General features: G+C 44.0%; 1 protein-coding gene across 1 annotated transcript in view; it reads right to left on the reverse strand.

Moving 5' to 3' along the window:
• SHB (SH2 domain containing adaptor protein B) overlaps nucleotides 1-15,102 on the reverse strand; it is a 75,490-nt gene that overhangs the window by 38,724 nt on the left and 21,664 nt on the right. The window contains 1 exon segment of the mRNA XM_084504179.1: nucleotides 14,592-14,709. Within this exon segment, the coding sequence (XP_084360305.1) occupies nucleotides 14,592-14,709 (118 nt within the window).

The following is a 15,102-nucleotide window of genomic DNA, read 5'->3' on the forward strand; positions in this document are numbered from 1 at the left end:
GGACCCTGCAGAGCACTTGGGGTTACACTCACATCCAGTCACCAGTACAGAGATCACCGCAGAATTTAAGCTCATACTGGTGGATAGAGCTTCGCCCTCTGTCCTAGAGCAGGAGACAAAACACTCTGCAATGCTCCATGCCCCGATCAATAGCTGTCAGCTGAGTGAACGTGCAATGATTTTTCAGCCCTTTACGCACGCACTTGACTTTGATCAGATGCACAGCCATCTGAATTAAACACAGCAGACCGTTCATTCATTTAGTGCACAGAAACATCTGAACACTGTGCTGGGGGAGGACTGTGCAGGACAGAGCTGTTTACAGAACACACATGTAAGGCTTTCTGTCCTCCTCTCTCTGGACTCAGACTGTGGGTCTCTTGTACACGGTGACACCCCTCCTCCCAAAAGTCAGCATTTGAACAGCTTCAGTCTTAGCGACCTGGATGTAGCTTTCTGCTTACACACAGCAAGAAGGCAGCCTGGCACAACAAACTAAAACCAGCCTGGAGGAATGCCACTGTGATGTTGGTACATTTGTACCACTCAAACCTCCTGGATAACTCCAGCTACAAAAGGTCTTATTAGTACTGAAGCAATTATTTCGGGAAATTACAGATCTTCCTGGAATCGAGTTTTCAAGGCACACAGAAAAATGACACAATTACCAGTGGAAAGGTCTGAATATTTAATTAGAAGCAAGCAAACAACAATCCTTTGCTTTGGTCCGCTGTTTGCATCTCAGTCTCCTGCTGTACAAACACAAGGACCTAAATAGTGAGAGCACTCAGCAGCCGGGGAACAGACTAACCTGTATTCATCTGGGATAGTCACAGCACAACTTTCAAAACGTGGATCTGAACATTTCATGCTCAAAAGCTCCAGAGGGCAGCCTGCAAGGTGTTTGGGGGGCTTGCTGTAGCACTCTGGTTTCTATCAACAGCCCTGGGATAACTAGAAGAGCACCACAATTCATAAAAAAAAAAAAAGAGTACCTGAGAACATAACTCAGGAACAAAGCCTACTTGTGGACAATACGTTGTCATATGTTGTTCTTCACCAGGGAACAGCCTTGTTGAATTGTTTTTGAACCTCTGCCCTCTGCACACACTGCTCTTGCAGCTTGCAGGGGCGAGTAACCTCTGAGCAGGTCAGCGAGCTGTTTGCACCAGGCCACGCACCAGCCAGTGACTAGCCGCAGGCGTCAGACAGATGCTAATGCAAAGATCACCTTGACAGAAGAACATTTATTTACTCCCACTGAATCTGTTTCCTTTCCCCCTCCATAAACAGGCCAGCCAACTGCTTGCTTTTTTCCCAAGCCTCCCCATAAACATTTCTTTTCATGCCTATCTCAGTAAGATCATCTGGAAACACTTCAGAACCGAGGCTGCAGAGTTCCCACCGTGTCAGCGCAACGTCTATTCAAAACAGAAGCTGAGTTTCACCTCTGCTCAAATTTCACCCCAGACCACCAGAACTCAGGTTGCTTTCTGCTCTGCTCCCAGGTCCAGACTGATGTCTGCAGCTGCTGGGCAGCAGGGAGCACCAACGACCCCCCGTTAACTGTGAGGGCTGTTTTGCTTTTGGACTGAAGCAACTGCTTCCCAGTGCTTAAAAATCCCATTTACCCTGCAGGAAAGGCTAGATAGGGAAAGATCTTCCCTCAGTTTTCCTTCTAAACAGAAGCCAAATGACTCAGAAGTGAGCTGTTTTCCAGGGATGAACAAGAGGTGTTTGCTCTCCTGCTGTGGTTTGAAAGCTTGGCGTAATCCCTCGATGTGAAAAGCAATGGCTTGACACAGCTTGCGCCACGACAGAAATCCTCCTGGACTGCAGGTGTGACTCCTTCCCCCAGGGAAAGGCACGTGGAGCTCCTTCACATCCCAGCAGCCCTGACGAAGTATTCTGCGGGTCAGAGCAAGGGCAAGAGGGAAGAAGTCCCAAGTATCAATAAACCAGCAGCAATAAGCATCCATATCCTTCACAGATACTGTGCTCCAAAATAAAACAGGCAAACATACTCTGCTGAAGACAACAGGAGGTACATGTTCTTCTTTGGGGGATACCCGGGGGAGTGGAGGGACACTGATTTAAAACAAGGCACAGAGGAAGAAAGCCTAAATCCTGGTGGATTGGAAGAGCAGCAGTATCGTTACCTAAGCACATGAAAACTGCCCTTGGATACACAATTATTTTATGGCAGATGCAATGAAATTAAAAATTAAATTTCATCAGTTCCCTGAAGGCAGAAGTTTATTCTACAAACTCTACCCCCACCCCCCAAACATCCCATTTTCTGTTAAATGAGCCGTGGTTAAAAATTACATCTGACATCTTAAAATTCAAAATTTCTGCAGACTGCATATTTCAGAGGTGCGTTGCTGCTGCTCAGCCAGCTACTCACTACACATTTCTCAGAAAGACCTAAAAGAGGAGAAAGGATGCTCTCTTTATTCGGGGTGGAAGCCCTCTTGGGCACAGAGCATGCAGGCAGAGCACAGCACTGGTATTTCCATGTACAGCTGTGAGCACCGTGGTTATCACTGCCCCGTGAAACAAACCAGTGTCCCCCCCACAGAATGCTCTAAGGCTAGCACAACCAGAATCAATTCTCATTGAAGGACATTTTAATTCCAACGCGGTGGGTATTTTAAACAGGTTAACACTCCCCGGTGTCAGGGCAGAGAGCTGTGCAGCAAACGTGACTGCTGCTTCCTGCAGTTTGATCAGCCTTGCAGCTCACGGCTGCTGCCAGTGCTCACAAGCCCCTTGCCAGCTCTCTTCAGCCACACCGTCCTGTCCCTTGACAGGAATCACCTTGAGAGGTGCGGGGAGTGGAAGGAGAACCCATTCATAACGCAGCTGCAGCTCAGTGCCTTCACACAAGAGATATTGTCTTGAATCTCATCAATAAGCAGACTTGGACAGGCAAATAGCTTACTCAAAAGCATGGAACAAGGCAAGCACTGAGCAACAAGCGTTTTAGTGGGCATAAATATGTATCTGCGCTCAAGAAGATATTGCAACGTATATATATTATAGATATAGATATATCCAAATGTGAGCAAAAGTGAGCTGTTTTTTTTTTTTTAATCAAGAAAAAAATATGTAAATTGTTCCCAATATTTGGAGGTTTAAGAAAACTCCTTTGTCCAGATGTCACTAACTTTTAAACTTGGCTTTACCTGGGAAAAAGCGCGAAGTGGATGGAGGCCTCCCTGCAGACCTAACTGACCAGTGATAGAGGGGGGACGACGCTGCTCACAGGAACAAAATAAAGTATGTGGCAGACAGAGGCAGTAGATTCTCGTAGCCAGAACCATTCAGATTTAACGAAAGCCAGACAAGGTGTGTTCTCAGCCAGATGAGATGCGCTCTCATCTTGTTTTAGCCACCTGACAGCATTCTCCATACGGAGTGCAGCACTGAGAGAAAGGCTGCTGCTCAAAAACTCCTGGAGAAGATTTCTTCCAAGGACACAGAGGCTGCACGGTCAGATTCACAGAAATGTGCATTACACATTGTTTCAAATGAAATATCTAGCCTGTGCATGATTGTGTCAACTGTGATTTACAAAAAAAAAAAAACACAACAGAAACGCGAGCTCAAACATATAGCCTGAAGCTCCCCTGATGACTAACTTCCATTTGAATTTATTTTCTCCCTGTTAGTCATTATTCATAAAAACACCCTGAAAACAAAGAGGAGCCAAAGCTTTGGAAGTAATATCTACTGCAGGAGATCTTTCCCTCTGACCAGGATTCCAGCAAGAGCAGGCACTATCAGTACTTCGTCACACGTTTCCTCCTTTGGCAGGACTTAAAAGCCACACAGCATCTGCATACCAAACAGTCTGTTTTTTCCTATGTGCTTCAAGAACAGCCACAGTGATTAAGTGCAGTTTTGAAAACTAAAAAAAAAAAAAAAATAGTGATCAGCTACAAACATCATTTACAGTTTTGCCCACTTTGGCTTGCTTTCCCAAGGATAGTGCTGTTCTAGCTGCAGCCTCTCTGCCCCGTCACCCAAACTGAGCTACTGGCACAGTCCAGGAGCTCTGATCAGTACCTGAGGACTTGTAATGAATCTTGCTGAAAGCAAAAGGCTTCAGATGTAACTACAAATGTTAGAATGTTCAGTGAGCTCCATGCCCAGCACAGACCTGCACAAGCATACAGGAGTCATTAATGTACACAATGAAGAAGGGGCTAGATTTGCTGTTCAGCTGTGAAGACAGAAGTGGTTTTGCTTAGACTTCTACCTCCTCGTGAGCTGAGCTGACCAGGAACACTTCTCTGGTGTCATCACAACCCATCATGGATTTCTGCTTCTCCTAATCCAAGGCCTTGCATGAAGTAAAAGACAGCTAACTTGCTAGCACTGAGAAAGCAGCAGGGATATGGACACCAAAAATACTGAGAAAATGTTTCCACTCACCCCCTTGGCAGGTGATTCCTCCACCCATTGAATCAGCCTAGCAAGCGACTGATGGAAAGAGAAACCAGTCCCCAGCATTTCCAAACATCAAGAGCTCGGTACCGCGCTGTCCAGCTGCTCTTACCCACTACCTCGTGCTTGTTTGCAGACTTATCTGTAGTTGTCACGCTGCTCAGACAACCCCTCATTAGATACTGATTTTTAGTTGAAAGACCAGTCACAAAGAAATCTGTTACTATTGTGGTACTGTGTTTTTTTTTCCCCTTGGCACAATACATTCATACAACAATACAGACCCTGAAGAGGTGTTTGAATGCATGCAGCTATTGACAAAATGCTATAAAGCATACAGTCTATCACATCATCATTCAACAGCGTTTGTGCTTGCACAGATATCTAACAGCAGCAAATAAATCTGACTAGCATTCAGCAGAGCATCATTAAGAACAGACCCCAGTTTTAGGGAAACCAAACCACAGTCATGCAAACACCATTAATCAGCTCTCTTCTTCCCTCTTTGTAACAAAAGCATCACAAATCATGAAGGGTAACATCTGGTATTTTCCACTGAGGTCAGGTCAGAAAGTGCCATGTTATAGAAATCCATTCCAGCCATGATCTTGCTGCGTATGACTGAGTCAACACTTTCTGATAATTTTTCCAGTTACTCTTATTTTCCAGTACATGCTTCTGCACCAGTAACGAGCGTGCATGCAAGCATTCTTAAAGCACAAAACCTCATCCACTGCAGAAGCTGTGTTGGTTGCAGTAAGTCCTATTCAGGACACACAAAAGCAATGGTAGATCTGAAAGACATTTTGTCCCTTCTCTCCATCTTCTTTTTACTTCAATTGATGCAGCAGAACAAACACCTTCTTGCTCACCTGGGGCTGCATGATGGCCTTAACAACTGCTCCAGCACCTAGGAAAAGCTCACGAGGGCTCAGGTCTGTCATCATATTTTACTGCTTTGCAGTCCATCCCAGACAGATGCAACAATTTGACAGACCTTCACTTTTTCCACTCCACAGAAAATGTATGCAGAATTGAAAACAAGTCCTGATTTTCTCGAGGCAAGACTTATTTCCCCAGAGTTTGCCTCGTTTGTTCTTAATTGCTAGTCTGACCTATAATGGCACCAGTTTTGCATACCTACATCCTGCTTCATAATGCCAAGTTGTATGCCAACTCTTCCACTCCATGCCACCGACAGGTGACAACACTGAGCAAGGCAAGACCAAGAGCAAGTTCACACCAAGCTCGAGTATCCCCATCTTCTTTTCACACAGGTTGATAGTGCTCAAGAAATCCAGTCATGGTAACACAACACACCGCCAGGTACCAGAGCTTTGTTTGGAAGGGATGACAGAAACAAGTGCACATAGCAGCATATCAGCACAGACCAAAAACCTAAGAGGGTTGTCTGCCCCCAGCTAGAAAGGGCAGGCTGCTCCTGCAAAGAATAGCCTCTAATCATTTTAGCAACCACAGTGTCAGTGAACAGCTGAGCCTGCATAGGTACGTTAGCACCTCCAAAAGAGCCCTGTCAAGCAGAACTCTTCATAGACAGAAACCAGACAGGGCAAGAAGCTGTATGTTGTGTTGCAAGCCCACATAAAATGCACAGAGCACAAAGGCTGGGTTTCTGAACAGTTCCTGCTGAAGTTATAAGCCCATTTTATGACACGACTGTGAAGCCGTATTAAAAAGCTGGTACACTGATGCAGCAAGACGTTCAGCCTCTGTTGCAAGCAGGAAGAACTGTCTGAATCTTCAACCCTCATTTACTTTTAAGGATAAGAAAATCTCCTTTGGTTTGGGTTGCAAAACCAAAAAAGATGCAAATTAACAGCTGATGTCAGAACAGACTCCATTTACCTAAATATGCCATTCTTGTTTTGCCACTACAGAACTTGAGAGTTTGGACAAAAAGCCAGCAGGCAAAAAAAAAAGAAACAACTATCCATTTACCAGTAAGCTAGGCATGTAAATGACAAAATATTACAATTTGAAGAGATATCATCTTCCAAGAAGTATTATGTTATCTTCACCACATGCTTAACTAGTACATAGCGTACCAACTTGTTTTGCTCTAAGCTGGCTTAACATTTCTGTACAATATAGTGAAAAAACATAGTTACTGGAATGACAAAGAATATAATATGAAGGGATAGTAGAGAATACTTCTGAGAAAGAAAAACTTCAACAGTTCAAAAAAAAGCTACTCCCAAGAAAGACCTTTGTCTTCAGCACAGCGAGCTGAGATAGAGGTACAAATTCCTTTTCACCTCATAGCACAGGTAATGTCCACCACTTTTTTTGTTTGTTTTTAAAGAAAGTCAAAGCTAGAGTAGAGGTATCTGTTACCAGAGTTGTAATCCTGGTACTAAGGTACTTATGAAAATGCTGCTCTCACACATTTTCACATGGGCTTCGAGTCTAGTAACCACGCTTCCTTTTGCTAAAAGCCACTTCTCAAGTAGCTTTTTTTTTCAAGTAGAAAGATAATAGTAAAACTAAACAATGAAGAACTGAAGGATCATTTCAGTGAGTCAAGGGACTGTTGGAAGGAGATGTAGAAGTGCTGCCAGTCTCCTATTTTGCTTGAGCATCACTGTTCCAGCTCCAGTTATCAAATCCTTGTAATGCTCAACCACAACAGCTCGCTTCTCTCTCAAGCTGCTGACCCTTCACGTAACAAGCCCTTTGTTTTTCTCTTGAGAACTGTTCCAGAAGAACAACAGGATCTCGCTAGGAAGATCACGGGCTGACCTTAGAAGTCAGCAAGATATACCACTGATGTCCTCCAGCCAGTACAGGGTAACATCCTTCCCAGCCAGAGCCTACAGGGAGAGCTTACAGTGCTCCCTTCATTTCTCTGCCGACCAGAATGGCACCAGTCAGCTACATTTCCTTCATATTTCCAGCTGGAGAGCTGCCAGAGTTCCCACCAACATTGTGAAGGCATGCATGTGCTGGCCCAGTGCAGCCTCTCCTCAAGCTGTATCTCAGCAGGTTGCTTCTTTACGCCTTGCAAACACCAGTCTTGTCTTTCCAGGGATTACGTTCAAAAAGATCAGTGCTAGGAGCACAGTAGTGCAGTAGCAAAGCTGAATATGTACTCAATCCAAACAAAGATGTATATCCCATAAGCTGGAATACCCTGGTTCCCAAAGCTGTTTCTCAGTGTCACAGAATAGCTGACAGGCCAGTCGCAGGGTGTGGGACAAGTGAGAACCTCAAGAAGTCATCTTGTTCAATCTGCTGCTCTACGCAGGGCCAGCGATGTGGCCAGGAGAGGTTACACAGGCTCTGTTCCTGCCATCCAGTCATGAAAGCTCTCTCATCTTTGTAGCCAGAAGATTTCCAAGATTTCCAGTAAATTCAGGCCTCGTCAATTCTTCTCACTGTAGGGTCACAGTTCTCTTGTGTATTTTTCAAATACCAGCTGCTAGAGTTGTAAAATGACCAGTGCTCTTGGGCTGCGTGGAACCTCAGTGCTTCTCGCACTGCTGCCAGGAGCATCCCTGCAGCTCACATCCAATGTAAAAGAATCACCGCTCTGAAGTAAAGCTGACTGAAAATCTGCAACTTGCCAGAAGGTGAGGTGGAAGGGGAAGACGGAGTGGGGAGACCCGTGTTCAAGTCACACAGGTACCAAGCAAGAAGCACCATCGTATGTTACAGCCATTGCTCACATCAGGAAAACAAATAGGTTGTGTCTAAGTAGCCCTTTTGATCAAAGTGGCTTAAAACTAGTGCTTTGTATAAACAGAACATGATGCAGGGAGTCTTTCAAACTGAGGGCATGGGTTTAGTAGCATTTTGAGCTTGATGGCTTGTCTTCCCCAGCCACCCAAGCACTCACTCTCTCACTTTGCTTTCTGCAGAAGAACACAAGCCAGATTCATCAGACACTAAACAAGTAAATGTCAAGAGTTAAGTTTCTTCCACATGTACTCTCAGTCTGTAATGATGCTGACATACCTTTCCAAAGTTCGGGATACCTTGTTCCTCTTACTTTGTGCAAATGGTTGTGTATTAATGGGAAGTGACAGAAACCCCAAAGAAGTTAATTTACATTTCTGAAGTAAGGCTTGTGATTCGCGTCTTACCATTAGTCCGTTTCCAGACTGCATCTACTCATAAGGAGAAGATTAAAGCGTTAAAACAGAAGAAAAAAAAAGTTATTTCAATCTTGGTTTAAACCTATTTTGGGCAGTATATTTTTGAACTGAAACTAAGGCAACAAAACCCTGTGCATCAGAGCTTAACATTCATTCCCTACTATAAATTAGGAGCAACAAATTACCACAGGCTTGGTACCTTTGCAATTCTGACTCCAGTGTTGAGTCCTGGCCCATAAATCTGATGCATGGAATAGCAAAACACTCGATCCCCTCCTAATTCCAGTTCCAGACCAAGACTGGAAGGGAAGCATGGGGAGGCAAAAGAGGATGCTCTTTTAGGATAAGGATATATTTACATTTACTCAGCTGCACAGAGTAGAGAAATTTAGTGTTTTGTTGTTGTTGTCATTGTTATTGTTTTTTTTTTTTTTCCTCCATACATTTGTAAGATTGTATGCACTAACCAGAGCAGCAAGCAGCACCGTAATTTTAAACATTAGGAAGAATGCTTTAAATCATTTCAGGCGGGGGAGACAGAGTTAAATATAGAGAAATGCTATTCATTTTATGTACAGCTGGTCTCCACCCCCAGTTATGCATCCAGTTTTAGCAACCACAACACATCACAGTCCCTCCCAGCACAAGAAATGAGACCCCACACATTCCGCCCTTATCTCCCTGCAGTCACCAACAGGGTGCGAAGTATCCCCAGTGGCCACTGGAAACGAACCTGAAGTGATGCAGTTTCACAGCATATGCCAGATCTGTCGCTCTGCTCTGAGAGGAGGTGAGGACTCACGCTGAAGCAGCTCCAGCGTTATTTCAGTCGTACCTCAATGTATGCACATCAGAACTAGTGGAAAGGAAGAAGTCCTCCTCTGTATTGCTTCCCATTACACAATAGATGGGGGATTCTTGGGGCATGCCTCCTCCCTGTCATCTGCTTTCCTCTAAGTAACTGCTGAATGAAATCTCTGTCCGAATTTCCAACAAAGCAAGAAACAACTTCAAATAGATTCTGGAGCCCAGGAGGTTTCTCATTAACTTTAGCTCTAGCAAGCTTTAAAGAAGGAGCAGAGCTGCTGAGAACATACGGTCTCGTTTCTGCTGCTGGGCTGCAGGGAGTCCTGCACCACCTCCAGGCCAGCAGCACGTGAGGGCCACGCTCTATAAACACACATGCTAACACTAGCATCATGCTCCAAAACCTTGGTATGCTCAAGACATGTCAGATATCCCTTTCTTAGCTCGAGGAAGAGCTCTCCAAGATGTCAAGTGCAGTCTTTTACAGAACTGACAAGTAAATAAAGCTATTTTGTTGCTAGCCACAAGCTCACCTCGATCTGCTGTTGAACTTCTTCAAATCTCTGCAAACTAAGAGAAAACACACATCAAGTTTCAAGAATGAAGTTACCTTACACTTCTTCCCACCTCACATGTGAAGAAAAATCTTGCTGTGCTAGAACGACCAACATGTGGTCACACCATTTGCCAAGAGACAATAAATACGTGAGTTTTAGTGAGGAATCCAACATATCGTACGAAGTGGGTTGATGATGGGTAAGTTCTCATTTTGGGCCAACATCTAGCCATGACTAGCCAAATGTTAGATCTTCAAACAGAATCTATAAATGGAGCACACACAAATATAAGCACAAGGGAACAAGCTTAAAGTCTTTTCAAAACTATGCCAACTGTCAAGCTTGGTGGCCAAACGCAATGACTCTTAGGTGCTGGCTACAGCTGTTCCTTGTGTTCCAGTACAAGCAGACAGCAAATCTTAAACTGCAGAGCCACTACAGTGCCCAGAGACCACGGGCTGGTTTGCTAGGCTCAGTGACCTTCATTAGGCCAGAAATTTTTGTTCTGAACTTCTATTGCTCTACATGCTAATGTATCTGGCCGAATATTTATCAACATAATTATCATTACTCCTTTTGCATTATTTGCAACTGTATACTTGGCGCCAGCAAACAACATGCCAGAGGCAACCTGGTAAAGGAAGAATGATTTTACAAGAACTGACTCACCACCAATGTGCCATAGTGACTATTCAGATGAAGTTACATGTCTGTACAAAAAAACAGCCTCTCCAGTTACAAGGGAAACTGACACCCAAGGTCTTCTAAAGTAGGTGCAGGTTCATGGGAATACTGTTTTCCTCACACTCCCAGCATTTCTGCGATAGCCTGCAGCAAGACAGACCTACTGCTCCCAGCATGCCCATGGGGAGCTCCCAGTTAAGACAGATGCACTTGCTCTGGCTAGGCTGCCTGTCATGCGCTTGAGATTCAGCCACAATTCAGGCACAGACTCTTACTGCAGTATCTAGAAAAAAAAAAAGCAGCAACATGCACAAAGGCATTTGTGCTTCTAGCACTGGCCGCACCCTTTCTGCATCCAAAGCACAAAATCTCCAGGAGTCAGCCACTTAAATTTGCTCACTGCTCTTCTGCTGCATAGCCAGGATGATGTGTACAGAGACAGGATAATAAATACACAGAAAAAAAAAAAGGAGAGGCAAGAAATTTTCATTTGGAATCCTCTCCAATATCCTTTGCTCTTGTTTAACCTCAAAAAAAGCTCCTGTTGGTGCAGCCTCATATTTATTAAGGTCCCTCTGGATGGAGGCACTTGCTTAGTTTATGTTCACCTGCACAGCTTTGCTGATGGTGAAGATATATCATCAGCTAGGCTGATGCACATGTTGAACACAGGAAAGACCACGAGACAACAGCAATCTCTGTGCCATGAACCAAATGCTCTAAAGCATCTCTGGAAATCTCTTTCAGCTCTTCAAATCAAGGACACACCTTTCTCCTGCTGCAGTCACCCACTCCTGGAGCACGTACACAAGCTGGTCTGATCAATTTGTTTTACACACACCAGGCTTGCATGGGGAAGGACACGTTCCTTTCAGATTTGACAACATCCTGGAGACTGCAGCTTTTCATTTACATCTAGAAGATGACCTACTTAGATGTTCTGGTCTTCAAGGGACATTGGCAGCATGCTGCTGTGCTGATTCAGGATTGACTCGAAGGGACACACATTGATACTTCCACTAATCTCAAGGGTTGATACATCCCACCTACAAGACCTAACGCACCCTGTTCCAGGACAACCTTGCAACTAACTTCACATAGGAAATGCATCAAGGACAGAATGGCACTCCTGCCTCCACAGACTCAAACATCTGCCTCTGATTGTCCTGAGAGAGCCTTAAGTAGCCTCTGAAGTTATCCCAAACAGAAGAGAGGCACAGCATGTATATTATCCATAGTGTTACAACTGTCTTCTGACGTCTGCTCCCAGCACAGTGCTTGCTACATGAGGGATATCACACGACATGTTACTTCTCAGGGAAGGTGACTATTTTCAGAAATGCCACCCACCAAAACCTGTAGCAGTGTGACATAAGAGGATGGATTTCTCCCTTCCTACCTGAAGCAGATGCATGAAATGGGGACCAGAGCCCTAAGCAATGGCAGAGGTCCCTGGCCCAGTGCTAGGTGATGCCTAAGAAAGCTGAAGGAAAACAATGTGTACCTTCAAACTTCCAGGCAGGACACAGAGCTGAGGTATTTCTATGAGCTCGGCCTCTAAGAAATCAAAGCACCAATGTACTGTCTGCTTATGTCAGCTTCCAAACCAATGACAATGCTGCTTCTTCGCTCGGAAAAATAAATAAAATCTACACACACTTTGGGTAAGGTCGCTCCAAATTAGTTTGAGACTTGAACCAACCTCACAATTTAAATAAGCTAATTTTTGTATGAAGGCATATGCCATGTCAGGCACCTGGTACTCAAAAATCATGAGTTGGAGGTAAGAGGCTGCCTTCAAAGCCAAATGACAAATTAAAAAGGGCAACAGATGCAGTCTTATCTCATCTCTGTAGCTATCGTTCCTTACCAGACCCTGAAAGGCTGACATCTCCATCTGAGTGATGATCTAAAATTGGATCCTTCTTCAAAGGTAAGTTTTATGAGGTCTGTGGTCCAACACAGAGCTCTGTGTTGCCTTGATTTGGCATTTGACTGCAAATATTGCATGTGGTCTGAAGCATCGATTAATTCCTTCTGAGAAGCAGAGATACTTGGAAGAGCAGACTTGACACATGCAGTTGTCAGGAGACAGTGGAAAGGCACCATCCCTTCCAGCTCACATGGCTGTGACACAGTCTTAAAGGACTTTAATGGGGGGAAGAAAATCACCCAGATTTTCTCCAATATACCCATATAAATGAATTTGGGGAACGTTTCCTCCTCTCAGGTACAGGATTACCACAGAAAATAAACAGAGCCTTCTGCATCATTTGACACCCGGCGCAGGCTGATGGGAGTACACTCTCAGATTAGGCCTTTTTTTATTATTATTATTATTTTTATTTTTATTTTTTACCTCCACTAGCACTGCCTGGGAACAATGGATGACATCCAGAGCAGCCTGGATGTCACGGGCACCACCACCCTGGCTTGGCAGGGTCTCATCCTTTCACTTCTGGAATGTAGTGGCTCAAGCTACCGCTCCTCTGGGGAACTCTCTTAAGCACGAAACATCTCCCAGGCCAGACACAAGCAATGACACTTGACATGTCAACACAGCTCGCTTTGCCTGTTCTTGTGACGTGTCCCAAAATCACAGCAGAAGGTGGCTCTAGACTGAGACTAATGGAAAAATAAGAATTGAAAGCATGCTTAGGAAAGCAATGGAAATATCATACAACACACTTGGAGAGACAGCCCAGTCATTTCAAGGGAAAAAAAAGGTTTTATACTGCTGTTCCAGAGAGAAAAGCCTTTTGAGCTGTTAGCCCAGTAAGTCAGAACCTGGAGTAGCAGCTTTACAAGGAACCCCAGTCACACTGATGTTATCTTGGGTTGTTTCTTCCTTCATTCCTTTGACTGCAATCTTTCTTCACCTATTTCTTGCTAGGATATGGTATACAGGTATTATTGGCAATGCCAGTATCTTCTTAACAGGTAACTTCTTTCTCTCTACTCCATCTTCTTTTCAGCATCCTTAGAAATCAGCATCTTCTCAGCTATCTGTACTTGTTTTCAGACACGCGTGGTAGCAGCCAGGCCAGGATCTCACTCCATCCAGGATACACAGCATGTTAGACAGTTAGATCACGGACCTCCCTCATACATGGTATTTATACTGGGACATCCAATCCCCACACAGAACAGGCACATGGCAAATATGCAACCACACTTTAAGCACACCACACACCAGCAACTGGATTCTGAGGGATTTTCTCTGAATGTCTGGCATAGAGGGGACAGACACTTAAAAGTATCAGCCCAGGCCAGCAGATGTGGACGGCTGCCAGGAGATAACAACTTGTTATAAACACGCATTCGTTCTCAGCGTGCTTCTGCCTTTGCCTCAAGTCAAGCCTTTCCTCAAAAAGCCTTTCCAAACCCTTACATAAAGATTGCTTTCGTCCAATCAATGTAACTGCAAATCTGGGAAGACAGTATTTTTCGTGACACTACGTAAAAGACACTTCAAGCCTGACTAAACCAAATTCTACCACAGAGTGCATGGCATCAGATTGACCATTTATTAAAATCATTCACTTCCAGGCTTTTTCATTTCTTAAAAATTACAATCATTTGAGAACTAATTGCTCAGAGCCAAACAATTCTAAGATGAAAACACCAATGCTGGTAAGCAAACAAGATTTAAGTAGCATTCACAGATTGTTCCTCCACACATTAACTATTCTCTCCTGGAAAAAGGATCTTTGCATCCAACAGCCTCGTCTCTCCCTACTGATTAATCTTTCATAAGGGCCCAAAGCCAGAGCTGCCAACTGAAAAGGAAAGCACACAATCAGCAAGGCACTAGAGCGATTTTTACCTCATAATGAGGATAAAAGGAACTGCTGAAGAAATCTGATAAATGCAAAACAGATCTGCACAAATGTATGTACTATTTCTGTTTCACAGCAGTTAATATCCACGTGAACTGCAATGCAATTAAATATCATGTGTAATTTTATTTTCTTACCAGTCATTATTCTCTGGGCTTCATACGGTTCCATATAGCCAGTATTCTCCCCTTTTACCATTTTGTTCAGCTCACTTTTGGCATCAAACGGATCTGAGTAGTCGTCTGCTATCAAGACCTGAAAGACAGGAAAATAACTGTTACTAGAATCTCAAGTCAGACATCTAAACCAGAAGACAGTAATACCCTAGCAGCTAAAACACATTTCACACAGCTGCACCCTATGTCATCTTTGAAGTACAATCTGAGTTCAGAGTACAAAATTGCTAAAGTTCATTGACTATAGGGTGCTGAAATAGAAACGTGCTTGACCCTGCTCATCTCAAGGATCTCACAAAGGCAGGCGCTATGTCAAATGCTTTACCATTAGCTGAAGACATGGAATAATTGGGAAGGACAAATTAGAAAGGTCTCATCACTTAGCACATTCAATCCAGTGCAACTCTCTTCACGGAAATTTGCTAATGCTTGGCAAAAAAAAAAGCACACTTTCACTTGCACAAACTCCATC

The sequence above is a fragment of the Aythya ferina genome (genome assembly GCF_964211825.1).
Source record: "Aythya ferina genome assembly, chromosome: Z".
NCBI lineage: Eukaryota > Metazoa > Chordata > Aves > Anseriformes > Anatidae > Aythya > Aythya ferina.